At 34.4% G+C, this 14,104-nt stretch overlaps 3 protein-coding genes across 3 annotated transcripts; 1 reads left to right on the plus strand and 2 right to left on the minus strand.

Moving 5' to 3' along the window:
- Positions 1-331: 331 nt before the first annotated feature.
- EV154DRAFT_477012 (uncharacterized protein) lies at positions 332-3,325 on the minus strand (the record flags this gene model as incomplete). Its single annotated transcript, XM_051598077.1, has 6 exons — positions 332-412; positions 632-633; positions 1,360-1,364; positions 1,940-2,057; positions 2,440-2,573; positions 3,135-3,325. 6 exons carry the CDS (start codon positions 3,323-3,325, stop codon positions 332-334), a joined length of 531 nt encoding a protein of 176 aa, XP_051462332.1.
- Positions 3,326-9,524: 6,199 nt separating this feature from the next.
- On the plus strand, positions 9,525-10,615 carry EV154DRAFT_494194 (uncharacterized protein). The gene has a single exon (XM_051599873.1). It carries the CDS (start codon positions 9,578-9,580, stop codon positions 10,289-10,291), a length of 714 nt encoding a protein of 237 aa, XP_051462333.1. The 5' UTR covers positions 9,525-9,577; the 3' UTR covers positions 10,292-10,615.
- On the minus strand, positions 10,608-12,836 carry EV154DRAFT_494210 (U3 small nucleolar ribonucleoprotein complex, subunit Mpp10). The gene is made up of 4 exons (XM_051599874.1): positions 12,672-12,836; positions 12,219-12,606; positions 11,925-12,115; positions 10,608-11,861 (listed from the first exon to the last, which is right to left on the minus strand). The coding sequence occupies exons 1-4, from the start codon at positions 12,796-12,798 to the stop codon at positions 10,759-10,761; spliced, it is 1,809 nt and encodes a 602-aa protein (XP_051462334.1). The 5' UTR covers positions 12,799-12,836; the 3' UTR covers positions 10,608-10,758.
- Between the last annotated feature and the right edge of the window lie 1,268 nt (positions 12,837-14,104).

Raw genomic sequence — 14,104 nt, forward strand, 5'->3', positions numbered from 1 at the left:
TGTCGCGGTCCTTATAAACTTATTGTTACATCGTATTGATTTTGTACTTTTTTCATCCAAGCCTTTTTCATAAAGTTCACGTTTTGGTAAAGCGGTAATTGGTCCAAAATAATTTGTCATTGATACAATATTTATTTTCGATAAAAAGAAAAAAAAAATGCCTTTTTTTCACAAATTCTCCTGCTTTTTTCAAATTCGGGCTACTTTTAATAAAAGTGCTGGAAACAAACATTGGAAATTGTGAGAAAGAAGGCTTTATTGAGTTTGTAAATATTTACCTTCCGCGGTATAAAACCAAATATTACTTATCTATTCCAAGTCATTGCAATCTTTAAAACCAGGTTTTTGTTTGAACAGGAACATCATATGCGGTATATTGCAATGTCCTCACCATTGACGTTGACGGACACAACTAAAATGTAAAATCAGGCATATCACACCCTTACATTTTTTATCACATTAGAGAACGGATTTGATTGCTTTGCTATTTCATCCACTATCCTATGCTCATCTTGCTTTTTGTTTATTTTTGTAACTTTTGGTTCGTTAAAGCTGAACCTGTGTATTTTAGACTTCGATGTGAATTTACTGCTCAGAAAATGGCACAAACTATTAAAGTTAATCCTCTTACCTCTTTTAGTATCAATTTATGTTACAGCCCGAAAAAAATACATTTGCTATTGTTGTGTAATCTTGTGCTCGTCTGAGAGTCTTTCGTCGCTTCCTGTTAAAATTAATCACCGGAATTTTTTAATTTTGTGCCTAGGCAGTAGAAAAATAAAATCTGCATTTTGGGGATTTATATCATTATAAAAAAAAGTAAAATAGATTAAAAAAAGCTTGACAGGAGTGGCGGGGTTAGCACATCAAACATGTATGATTAAGCATTTGTAAACATTGTCAGCTGTTAAATCCAAAAGGCCGATATTCTTTATTTCTAATTAAGCTCAAGTGCGCGTATTGGATTTTCGGATAAACAGCCAGGAGACATATACTAACGAATTATCCTATAAATGGGGGTAACTACTGTAGACTTTTAAAGATGTTGGGACATTGGGCGATGGCTCATAGATACAACTTACGCCGTGAGGCCTCGCTAGTGTATATTACACATAGCCTTTTTTTTTCAAACGTGGGACATTACTATATGCACCTGTCAATTAATATGAGCAGCTATCTCATTTATCCCCGTAGCCTATTGACTTTTAATAATTTAGGTACCCGTCATTCAAATGTCATAATCGATGAGTTTTAACTCGATTGTCTTTTGTCAAATTTTAGTAGCGTAGATTCCGTATTTTATGACCAAAAAAAAAAAAAAAAAAAGTTGGATCGTCATGCACATGCAGTCAGGATTACCATTACTAGTAAATATAAATAAATTTAAACAATAAAAATATGTACATGCATCACTATTTATATTTAAAGTTTCTCGAAGGGAGGTGCACATAATTGACAGCTTCAATTTGGCAATGTTCTATGGATCACCACCATACCCCTAACGTAGTACATTGATACAAAATATTCTCAAAATTACTCTCATTGAGTTTGATTAATATATTGTTTAGAGCATTTTCTCAACTGTTATTGATAAGAAAAATTTTACGTAATTATATTTAATAAATAATTAATGATTAATTAGGCATACAGCGAGCTAAAACGAATTCTTTTAGAGTTGATTTTAAATCTCCTGCCGTGGAGCTACTAGTTTGAAAGTTCAGGAGTATACATACGTGTGAAACATTATTGAATTATTAACTACGGCGGCATTTGTTAACAGCACTACTTTCACAAATTATACGTTTATAAAACTACTTGTCTAAATATTTTACTTTTTTTTTAAATAGTGTCTGAGGAACTTTTTATCTTTCGTCTTTTATTGTATGTTCTTCCACATAAAAAATCCAACCGGATGCTTCACTTTACCCTGAATACTTACTGTACCTTGATTATCAACACGAAAGAAATATTTTGGGGTTTGAATCTGATCGTCTTAGTGCTCTCAGTGATATCATTAGCATAAAACAGAACTTTTGTCTCTTCTAAATGATCTGAGCCTATATTTTCGATAGAGCTTCAGTATTCAATAACTACTGGATTCAACATAGTTTGATTGTAATGTTTTTATCACTAAAAGTCGCTCGACATTTATGGTTAAGTTTCAAACGGGTGAGTCTTATAGCTTAATTTGTGCCATTAACATTGCAGTTTTATCTTCTTTGATTCCTGCATCATCAGCCCAATGTTTCCATCATCTTTACTTTGCAGACGAACGACCTTATTATCTATCCTCGTGTCTTTTTTTTACATACAAGTACAAATTTACTAAACCAATCCAGTGCAATTTCAGACTTGCTTTTTGTACATAGCCCTTCCAAATACAATATCCCAGCATTCAGCTGATCATACACACATTTGTCTTCAATGGCGTTCAGTTACCAGCGTGATTGTTTTTTAATTCGACGCCATAAGCAAGTTCGTAAGTGTTGATTATGCTATTGCAGGAGCCTTTATTATTCAAATCTACGTCCTTATAAAAATAGTCGAAAACTTTGATATAATCCTTTTTACGCCTAAACCATTTTAGTAAAGTACTCCGATGCCATTTTCATATAAATCGCCAAGTGCACATTGTGCTTAAGCATTTACATCATTAGAAATTTTATGAACCGGCCTAGATCCTGAATTTTAAGCTGGTTAACTCGTACATCGTTTTATATATAACATTGTCCAATAAAGTTAATTGAAACAATGGTTATATATGCTTCGACACACTCCATGTTTACATTCTGTCTATACCAGTGTTGTATCGCTTGAGAATAGCTTCTAGCTACTCCGCTGCTATTAATGTACGTGCCTCCTATTGACAAATTAGACTTGGTACAACCATTATTTGCTGCTTCTGTAAACCAATGCATAACGCTTTTGTGTTATTTAGTAGGGTGACACTGTTTTCATTAAAATATATCAATACCAAAGCATGTTGAAATTGAAAATATCCATTATTTGCTGCTTTTTCATATTAATTATAGGATAAAATAAGTCGATTTTAGCAACAGACCGCTACTAAAGTCATACATCTCTATCAAATAGTGTTGGGAATACATAACATTTTGATTAGCTGCTTTTTAAACCATATCGAAGGAGTTTTTAAAATCTTATTCTCGACCCTGTAACCAAAGTAATAGAACATTGTTTTGTTACATTGAGCATAATCATTGTCACTCGAGGCAGATTTTTTATGCCATTCGACGGTGTCAGGGTAATGTTTTTGGACTACCGTTTCCGTACATGTGGTCAATATAATTTTGTGAATTATTGTCATTGTTATCCACGGCGATTTCATAAGTGTTGATAGTCGTTGCTCAACTTTTAAGGACACTTTACGTTATAATAGGCTTAAATATCAAAATTAATTTCAGGAATAGTCTGACTCTTGGCAGCATTACGGTGTCAATTTAACGCATCAGACTTGCTAACAGCTGTACTATGTCTAAGATTGTACATACTCCCAACAAATGCTTACGATTTTACGTGGCTGTACCCGGCTTCTTGTAGAAAGTAATGTAGGGCAGGCCCATAATTTTTTTAATGAATGATACTCACTCAAGTACGACCTTTCACAAGTCGAAGAAGATTTCAGTCAACTAGATATCATTAGTTGTAATTTAATTGTGTAAAGTTTTGAGCTCTTACGTAAATTTTGTATCCTTAAAAATCTATGGGCTTTCTGACTATGTCGAGTAAATTATGATTTTAAAACAAAGGAGATAATAAAGAATGACGATTGGATTTTCTCATTATAGAGGGTTTAGGAAAGAAAGAAAAAGTTACACACTATTATATCTACTGAGTGGTCACGATATATCACGACTTTAAAATTAGCTTGCTTTTGTAAAGGTACGATGTTCCAATTTAGAGAAAATTATTGGCGCTATTATCACTAATCAATTGGTACTACTAATAAAAAAATACTCAGAAACTTCTAGTTTAAGTCTAGGTAAGACAAATGAGTACAATAAACAATGAAACAAATCATTGATTATAATAATTATAATAATAAAACATTGTGAACGATGTTGGCATTAAAGACAAAAAAAAAAGTACAAAATATAACATATTTAGTAGGTACCAGAAGACAGTTATTGGAGTGCTACAACTTGTAAAGACGTAGTTTTTTTTTTTACATGGAGACAAGACGTCTTTTTATTAAAAAACTTGAACAATTATAAAATTTTCGGTGAATTACAGTTTTCATCATGCTGTATGAGAATAATATTATGTATATGATTTAATTATTTGAACTTTTCATTTTACGTATAAAGTTTTAAATGGCAGTTATATTTTCCATTACTCGCGGAATTTTCGTACAAGTTAATGCTAACAAATTATTTCGGGGGGGGGGAATTCTGGTGCTATAAATTTATCTCAAATTATGCTGAACATACCAAGGGGGATTCTTTTGTATTTGTTGCAAATTGTTAAGGCTTCCTTGATGACTCTTTGTATGAAGAAAGTTACTGGATTTAAATGTGCTCCTGAAGGTGAAATGCAGCATCAATCAAAGCCGATTTGCTTCACTATCGGACAAAACGTAAAACGACTTGATTGGGTCCCAGACTTGGTTTTATACATGTGGCTGATACAAGTTTATGCATTATAGTTATTGTAACTATTTTGAAATAAAAAACCGGTCTGAACCTTCCCGGGTGGCATAACATGAAGACCTTAAAACAGAATCAGTACCAAGAAATAGTTTCACTCTTGACATCCTCAAATGATGTATCAGTCTTATTTACGCTTTGCTTTGTCCAAAATTCCACATGCAGCTTACAAATATTTGTGATTTTACGTGATGAAATTCACTTGATTGTGCAAGAATTGAAAACGTAAGGCTGGTTTAAAACCTCATTTAAGTACATCTTCTCACAAGCCAATATGTTTTAGTTAATTATGTTTTAATTGTCCTTTTGTTTATAGTGTTTCGGTCTCTTACGCGAGGTTTACATTTCTTTGTAAAATGAGGCCCTTTTATATTTTCTATTTATATCTACATGCTATAGAGTCAAAACAAATAGAAACAAAAAAACACACAACAAAGAAATGAAAAGCGAAAAAAAGAAACACCACGTATGATTGGTGACGAAGGTTTAGGCTTAGATGCGTAATAAGCTAATAATATATTATAATATCTATGAGTCACGACATACTAAGTATTTTAAAATGCAAGATGGCTTTTGGTAATGTACAAACTTTCTTTGGGTATTTTAGAAATGAGATCCGTGTGTCATACCGATGAAACCCATTTGTTTTGCATTAATTTATATATCATAACGACCAATTTTTTTCTGCCATCTGTAAAAGTTATTACTGGCTACGTAAAGTAGCAGTTTGCTAAACCGTGGAATCCAGCGTAGCTAATTACAAATCAGCCTGCTCTACTAATCAGAGGTTTACATGAGCCAATTGATTATTTAGGAGAAGTTTATTCATAAAAGCCGCATATTTGTTCTTATTAAAATAAAATATTAATGGGCATCCAGCTGACATCGTACAAAATATTAATATACTAATATATATTGAAATTTACCCCTGTCTCTTAATCAGCCTATTGTACAGTCGTTAACCAGGTTTCTTGTAGTAGAAAGTTGCGGGCATATAATTAATATATGCACAAGAATGATTTTTATAAGAAGTTTATACACATATCAAAAATTATAGCGTGTTTGAATAGATTAGATAAAAAAATATACACGAAAAGACCCATGATCGTATTACTGCAGCCAATATTTGTTTATTATTTTTTACCGTATCGTCAATAGAATATTGTTTACAAACATGAGTGGATAATAATAGAAAGAAATACAGCTGTAGACCTAAAAAAGTGAAATTGAATTATGGCTTGCTTTTAAAACTTCTACTCAGCTCCAGATAGGCAAAGACGCAGTAGGTTCCGAAATGTCCTTGTTATCATGTAGGGAACCCTTTGTTCAAATTATCTCAGACCTTAACAGGAAATATATTATAAATGAAAATGAACCTATCAACTGAAAGTAACTCATTGTTTGGTGTGTACTGATTAATAAAACACAGAGTATCTGACTCTATTAATAAAGAGGCAAAAAACCAAAATTGGCTTTTTGAAATTCAGCGAATGGGAAAAGAAAATTGTATCTGATGAGTCGATTGTTATGAACGAACAAAGGGAAAAGAAAAAATCAAACATCTGACTTGAGCGTTTTTCCATGAAACGTACATTTGAAATAACGAAAGATAATTCTTTTTAGATTAGAACGTGTCTCTTTGTATTCGTAAATGAAAAGTAAATCAGAAGACTTGTGCAATTGTGTTAATGCAGCTGCCAAAAAATGTTCCTATTGTACATAGAGTTTTTTTTAATGTACAGGTAAAAAGAGTTTGGTTTGTCCTTCTGGCTTGTACAGTACCATTGTATTGGGTCTGGGTTCAGAAACAATACAGCGGCTGGTAATTTTCTTATCTTGATGTTCATTATTATAATTTTTATTATTTGATTCAAAATCATATGGCAGCAGAATGAAAAACATTTATTTTTCTCTAAACTAAAAGTTATATTTTCGCTGTATTCCGAAGTAAGTGCCCTGATCTTGATTTTTTGACTGTGCTTAGCCCCCGATTACTTCTCAGACAGGTTACATACAGTTACACGTAGATATCAAATGGCACCTGTACGCCCTAAACACAAAAATAAAGAAACGGGCGTGTTGTATAGACCGTTTAAAGAAGAAGAAAAAATCTCCCATGCTGGTACTGTGTTATTGGTGGAACAACATCAGACTGATAAGATTGCTATAGTTGACACGAGCGTCTTTGATAACAAAATCAAGATCCCAACCGACATACCAATACCATGCAAATGTTTGCGAATTTCAGTTCAGTTGTTCCAAGTGTACGGTAAATATACTGTTTCTGTTTAATCCTTTAAGTTCCCTTGAATATTGTTTTGGTATTTTAAATGTTTGCATACATTCCGATGCTAATTTCACAATGGAACGTGGACTGTGTCTGCATGATGTTGTGTTCTCTACATTTCCTTTTATGTATAAAATATATTCCCCTCACTCTTTTATACCACACATCTGTGAAGTTTTCAAGAAAATAATTGATACGATAAAAAAGATCATTTCGAAATAAACCCGGACATTTTTTATTACACCACATGGAACTTCTCACTTTTTTTTTGTCCCAGATTGTGTCAGCATAATCCCATCCCCTCCTCCCTCATCATTATCATATGCAGATAATCGTATCGCACAAGAAAAGTTTGTTTTACGCCATTTTTACAGTTGACATCATCGAAGTGAAAATAAACAATCTGCTCGTAGACGACGTATATATCAATTGTGCCCACTGCGTAACGAAAAAAAAAAAGAAGAAAAAGAAAAGAAAGAGAAGAAAAAAGAAAGTTATCATGGCACCTACATATACAACTCCGCACCGAAAATATTCGACACTTTTCACAAAAATTTGAGTTCCTTTAGTCATGCATTTTTTTAAAACCAAAAACTTGTTAATAAAAGGTATCTCAAATTCTACCAAACTTGACAAAATAGCAATATATATATATATTTTGTAAAAAGAAACTTTTTTATTTACGTTAATAAGTGGTATTTGAGCCACGAGCTTTTTTTACTGCCCGGCATCTATCGGGCATACTTTCTACAAGCTTATGACACACTTCATCCCCCAACAACTTCCATTCCTGATGAAGTGCAACCTCCAATTCATTAAGATTTTGAAGCTGGGCTCTTCTTTTAGCAATCCTTTGTCCCAGGAGGCGCCAAAGGTTCTCAATCGGATTCAAATCGGGACTTTGAGCGGGCCATCGCTCAAAGCCTGCAATCCCAGCCTTCTCTTTCCACCACCTCGTATATCCTCCTGTATGGCATGGGGCACCGTCTTCTTGGAAAATAAAGTCATGACCATATTTCTCTGTCAATTGTTCAAGCCAAGGGAGAAAGTTTTGACTTAAACAATTGACATATTTTTCTTGATCGACAGACCCTTTTAGTGTCACCAAAGGGCCCAAACCGCCTGCCCAAAAACATCCCCATACCATCACTGATCCCTTACCAAATTTAAATGTTGGTAAAACAAATCTATCCATATACCTTTCACCCTTCTTTCTAATAACTCTCACACCACCGTCGTTGTGCCTGAGTGCGAATCGCGACTCATCGGACCAGATTACCTTCTTCCAGTCATCTAATGTCCAATTCATCTTGTCGTCGACCCATTCTCTTCGCGTTTTTTTATGTCTAAGACTCAAAAACGGTTTTTTGGAAGGTCTGCAAGAATAAAAACCGTTTTTGCGAAGTGCATTCCTCAATGTCGTCAGGCTGATTGGATCGGTAGCCTTCGCAAGATTTTGCATATGAACACTTAAAGGTTCAAAGGAGTCCCTTCGAACTAAAAGCGTCAGGTGATGCTCAGCTCTTGCTGTCAGCTTTGCTGGTCTTCCTGGACGAGGTTGGACAGTCGTGATCCCTTCAGTTCGATACTTTTTTATAATCGTAACAACGGTTGTTCTAGGAACGCCCAATTCTTTGCTGATTTGGGTACCTGTCCATTTGGCATGCTCTGCCAAACCGCAAATGACTCCACGATCGAAATCTGAAAGTTCCTTGCTTTTTCTAGAGACTTTGTTAGTAATGTCAGTAAGTGGCATGATAAATTGTGTAATAAAATATGAAAGAATCGTTGAACGAAGAAAGAGTAGGTTTATTTATTTTTTTGGCTCAAAACGGAAGTGTCGAATATTTTATGTGCGGAGTTGTACATCCGCCACCTGTTCATTTTAGAATTTATTTATATATATTTCCGCAGGCATGTGCAGTTGTGCTTTCTCCCTGCAAAATCGATGACATTTTTATTCAGAATCATATGGCAGCAAAAAAGAAAAAAGAAAAACAAACATTATCATCATCTTGGAAAAGAACAGTGTGGTGTAACACGAAGCTTGATTATAAAATGTAATAATACTTGTTATGTATAGATAGACTGGCTTATGAATAGCGCGATAATCGCGCAGGGAGTTATAAAAGGAGGATGTTTAGTTTTCACTGTTTCCATTCAGCCATTTGGGCCAAGAAATATAAAAAGTTAGAGAAAGTGGGGAGATCGTCAAGAGGTATGTAACACAAATATTAATAGGCTAAATTATTTTATTTAAAATATACAAGGTGCCTGATATAATATCATGCAACTGATTACGTAAAAAAAAATAACAGGCAGTTGATGTTGGATTTATAAGAAATGAAGATTAGTAACAAAGGCAGAGTGTTGGAGAGGAATTAATTAATAATATTATGGGGGAGAGTCAAAATCAAAAGTACACTAATAAGTTATACAAGGAAAAAAGTAAAATAAGGGAGGTTACCCATTACTTATTAGCCTGAGGTTATTTCGCCTTTGGGCAGAAACAGCTCATGTGCATGTTATCTTTTAGCCAATATATATACTATAAATTATTTTCCTTCTTTCCCTTTTTTTTTTTTTATTTATTTTTTTATTCTGTTTTATTTTATTTTTTTACATAATGTTATACAACAATTCCGCTACAACTTTACACCATTTTGATTCAGTAAAATGGAAGAGAAGATTTTTTAATTTATCGCATAAGCTCCATCGCTCAAATAATAGTCACTGGAATGCAGCTTCATCAGCCACAGCCATGGCTGCAGCAACAGAGAAATATATTAGACATAAGAAAAATTCACCTACGGAAGCTTCTGAAATTGTAATTCATTCAGAGGATTTAACCGCGAGTCAGTTTGCAAATTTGACAGGAATTAAAACAAAGAAAAACCCAGTGTATTACTCTTCATCATCAGCTGGTGATATGTACGTAGAAGAAGAAGATTCGGATGAAGAAGATGACGAAGATTCCCGTGATTTCTATACTGCAAGCGTATCTTCATCTCATAAACAAAATAATCAGCCGGCAATGAAAATTTGGGATTCCCATTTTTGGCAAGATAACAATCAACGTAAAAGTTTACCCTCAATTCCATTGAACACATCCGTTTCCATGAATGAAATTGCCTCCGAAAAATTATGCTCACAGCCATTAAGTAGACATATCTCAGAACCTGGGGGTGCTAGAGTTCCCAGTATGATCCAAAAAGGCAGATTTAAAATTGTTTGGGGAGGCGACGACAATGAACCAATTGTCAGACCAGAATCTCATTGTGTAGAGTGGAAGCGAAAAAGAGCAAGCAGTAATAGCAGTGCCGTTACTACTGCTATTTGAAGAACACAAACAAATAATCGAAAATCTCTATATACCAAAAACACACAAAACAAACAAAGCAAACAATACCCACACTCTTTACATGTACACACACACACGCTCATTGTATCAGGCGCTTGCTTATTTACATAATTTATACCAGCATAACAACTTACAACCAAACAAGTGACCTTTTATTTATACCCCACTACATTGTTACCACAACGAATATCACCTTACATGTATACTTCTTTTTTTTTTCTCTTTTTTTCTTTCATTATGATTTATATGATTATTATTACTACTACTATACTATGACATATGAAGCAAATCACAAAAAAAAAAAAAAAAAAAAAAAAAAACGAATATGATGAACTATTGGTGTATAAATATTTTTAATATTAAATAAAAAAAAATTGAAAATAATATTTCTATAAATGGTTGTAAAAAAAGGGGGGATGGGGGGAAATATACATAATGTTGTTGTTTTAGAAGAGAGAGGCAGAGGTAACAGCCTTTGAGGTAGTCTTTTGTTGACCATCTTTGCCAATAACAGTAACATTCTTTTGGCCCAATAATTCCTTGACAGCCTTTGTCTTTGCTTGTCTTTGTCCAACTTGAGGATTGTATTTCTGTTTGATCTTTAATTCTCTTTCCTTGATGGCACGTTCCTTTCTCTTGAGCTTCTTGTTTTGAGCTCTCAAACGTTTACGCTCATCTTGTTCCATTTCACCTGCAGTCTTGACATCATTACGCTTCTTCTCATAAACTTCCTCAGGAGCCAACAAAGTGGACTCAGATACGTTAACAGGTGTGACTTCTTCCATGCTGATAGCAGCAGAGTTACTAACAATAGACATTTCAGGCTTAGGTGCCTTGGGGGTGTAGTGGAAGTTGGAAAGTGCATCCAGCTTATGACACAATGTTTTGAATAAATCAGTAATTTCAGCATGATCTTTTTCTAAAGCTTCATCGCGTGCATCAACCTGTTCTGCACCGGCTTGCTTTCTAACAAAGTCATCTTCATACATGTCAGCCAAGGACTTCTTACCCTTTTCGTCACTGATTTCAACACGTCTAGAAGGAACGAAAGGACGCAAGTTAGGATCCACTTTACGCTCAACGTCATCAAACATATTATCCAGAATACGCTTCTTGATGATGTCTTCTAAAGTGTTTGTGGATTCTTCAGTAATAACAGGAACAGGCTTGTTGGCATGCTCGAACTCAAGATCTTCTTCCAATAAACTGTTGACAGGTCTGGCCTTGGCGTTAGCCTCACCACGTAAAGTCCAATGCTTGTCTTGGACGTTTTCATCCTCATATTCTTCAATTTGTGCAGCAAGACGGTCTTGTTGTTTTTGGAATGCAGATTTCTCTTTACCGTCTGTTTCTTCTTCATCCTCATCGACACCAAAGAGATCACGGACAGAGGCTTCATTACGAACATCTTCTCCCAACTCTTCTTCTTCCTCTTCCTCCTCTTCTTCAGAAGAAACTAATTCTTCCTCGTACTCCTTCTTCTTGTGTGTATATTTCTTGAATGCAGGCTTTTCTTCATCGTTACCATAGAAATCATTATAGTTCAAGTCTAAGCAAATTATTTAAGGTTTTTAGAGAATGCCGTGTGCACATGATTTTATTCCTATTTTACCTGCAGCATCATCATCATCGTTTTCTTCATCAGAATCCTCTTCCTCGCCCATGTCATTATCGAAATCAAATTCATCATCTTGGTCCTCACGATCAGACATCATGTCTAATTCTTCTTGTTTCTCGGTCCATTTATTGAAATCATCCAAGTTGAAAAATTGATCGTCGACTTCTGAAGTAGGCTTCTTCTTGCTAGCAAAAAAAAAAAAAAAAAAAAAAAAAAAAAAAAAAAAAAAAAAAAATCAGAATAGGGCTTAATTCAAGTTTGGTAAATTACTACTATTACTCCACTTACGTTTCTTTGGGTTCAACAAGTTCTTCTTCCTCGAGGTCCTGGTCAGCATTTTCTTCGATATTATCTTCCTCGAGATCATCCTCGTCCTCACTTTGATCTAATTCTTGCTCACTTTGATCTAATTCTTCTTCACTTTGATCTAATTCCTCCATGTCCTCATCCTCATCCTCTACATTTTGATCGAGATCCATGGATTGACCAGAAACACTTTCTTCTTCGTCACTGAACTCTTTGGCGGGTTTTTTGTTGAGGGCCTTTAAAGCTGTCTTTGCGTAATCCAAAAAAGGCTCGTTTTGAGAGGCGATTTCTTCCCAAATTTGATCGTTATCAAAACCTTCGGTCAATAATTCTGTAAATGGCGAGAATTGTACTTGCTCAACCTTTTTAACTTTTTTTTAAAAAAAACAATAATCAATATAACGTGTTTCTGTAAGAAAAAAGAAAGGGCTGTACCATTGTCGTAAAAATGCTTGGCCATTTGTATCGCACTATCTGCAATCTTTTGATTTGAAGCAAAGAATACTTGAGGCTTCTCAACCACATTGGTTAAAAAGTGGTCAAGTGTGTTTGTCTTGGTCATGATCTATGTAATGAATGAATTGAAAATATAAACAGTGGAAAAAAAATACAACTGTGAAAAAAAAAAAAAAAAAAAAAAAAAAACTACTGTGACCGCTGTACGCCTGAAATGTGACGGCTGTTTAGGTCACGTTTGCCATCACTGTCATGATAGCCAACCCTTTATACACACAGGTACGTTTTATATGTTGCTAATGTATCATGTCTTTGAACATTGATTTGTGAGTAGGCGGGTTTTTTTAACGAAGAAAAACCGAGACACTTATTTAAATCCAAGTTTGTTCTTCATATTTTGAAACCCGTCTTATTTGACAGGTACATAAGCACATTCAAATAGAACACTCAATAACATACGGATAATCACTGTTGATGTTTACATAAAGCTATTTCAAGTTAGTTTCAGAAATGGTGTCACCATTATGTTTCAGCCCTGTCATTTCCTTTTGACAGCCCACCGCAACTAAAACTGGGAATCCCTCTACCTACGAAAGAGAAATAGCACACTAAATCATCCATGGTCTTTTTCAGGAGCAGCACAGAACTGTAGCCTTTGGCCATCTAAAGTTATATAAGGGTTTATCAAGAGAAATGATTTATTTCGCTTTTCGTATCTAAAGACATATTTTTGCCCAATTTCAAGACGTCAGTTTGCATGCATCGTTTCAAAAAAAGACATGTGCGGAAATGAATAAATGTTCTCATATTCACTTCAAGCTGCATGTCTCGCTTTCAACTTTTTACAGATACATACCTTATCCTTGGCACTGTCGTTTTTTACAAGAATATTTAAAACATATCTTGAGTATCTAATACGATTATTATTCCACTTATATTTGGTCCTGTCAACTTAACTACGATGATAAGCTGTGTATCATGCATTTGATTTTCTCTTTCTAAACAATCTCTCTTTCGGAGTCAGACAAAAATTGCAGGGGCAGCAAAAGAATAATTAAGATCGTTGAAACATATACTAGGGTTACACAATGCAAAATTGGCAGCATTCATCTTCTGACTTATTTCTACTTGAACCGACCTTGTTGCATTCAGTCAAGCCTCAGTATGTGCCACTCTAAGATTAATGTTAAAACAATTACCCTTTCTGAGTAGTACACTCTGGCGGTCTTATTTTTTTAAACTCTCCTTAGAGTGTTGAAGTACATTGAATTCTCAGCCTTGCTCTATATCGGTTTTTGGTGACAAGTGACTCTGATTATAGATGTGTTGGAAAAAAAACATGCGTACTTTTCTAATGAACAACCTTTTTAGTGTTATGTTCTTATTGAGTAATAAGTTTACCTCAGTTGACA

Source organism: Mucor mucedo (assembly GCF_025094135.1).
Source record: "Mucor mucedo strain NRRL 3635 chromosome Unknown EV154scaffold_8, whole genome shotgun sequence".
In the NCBI taxonomy this organism is placed as follows: domain Eukaryota; kingdom Fungi; phylum Mucoromycota; class Mucoromycetes; order Mucorales; family Mucoraceae; genus Mucor; species Mucor mucedo.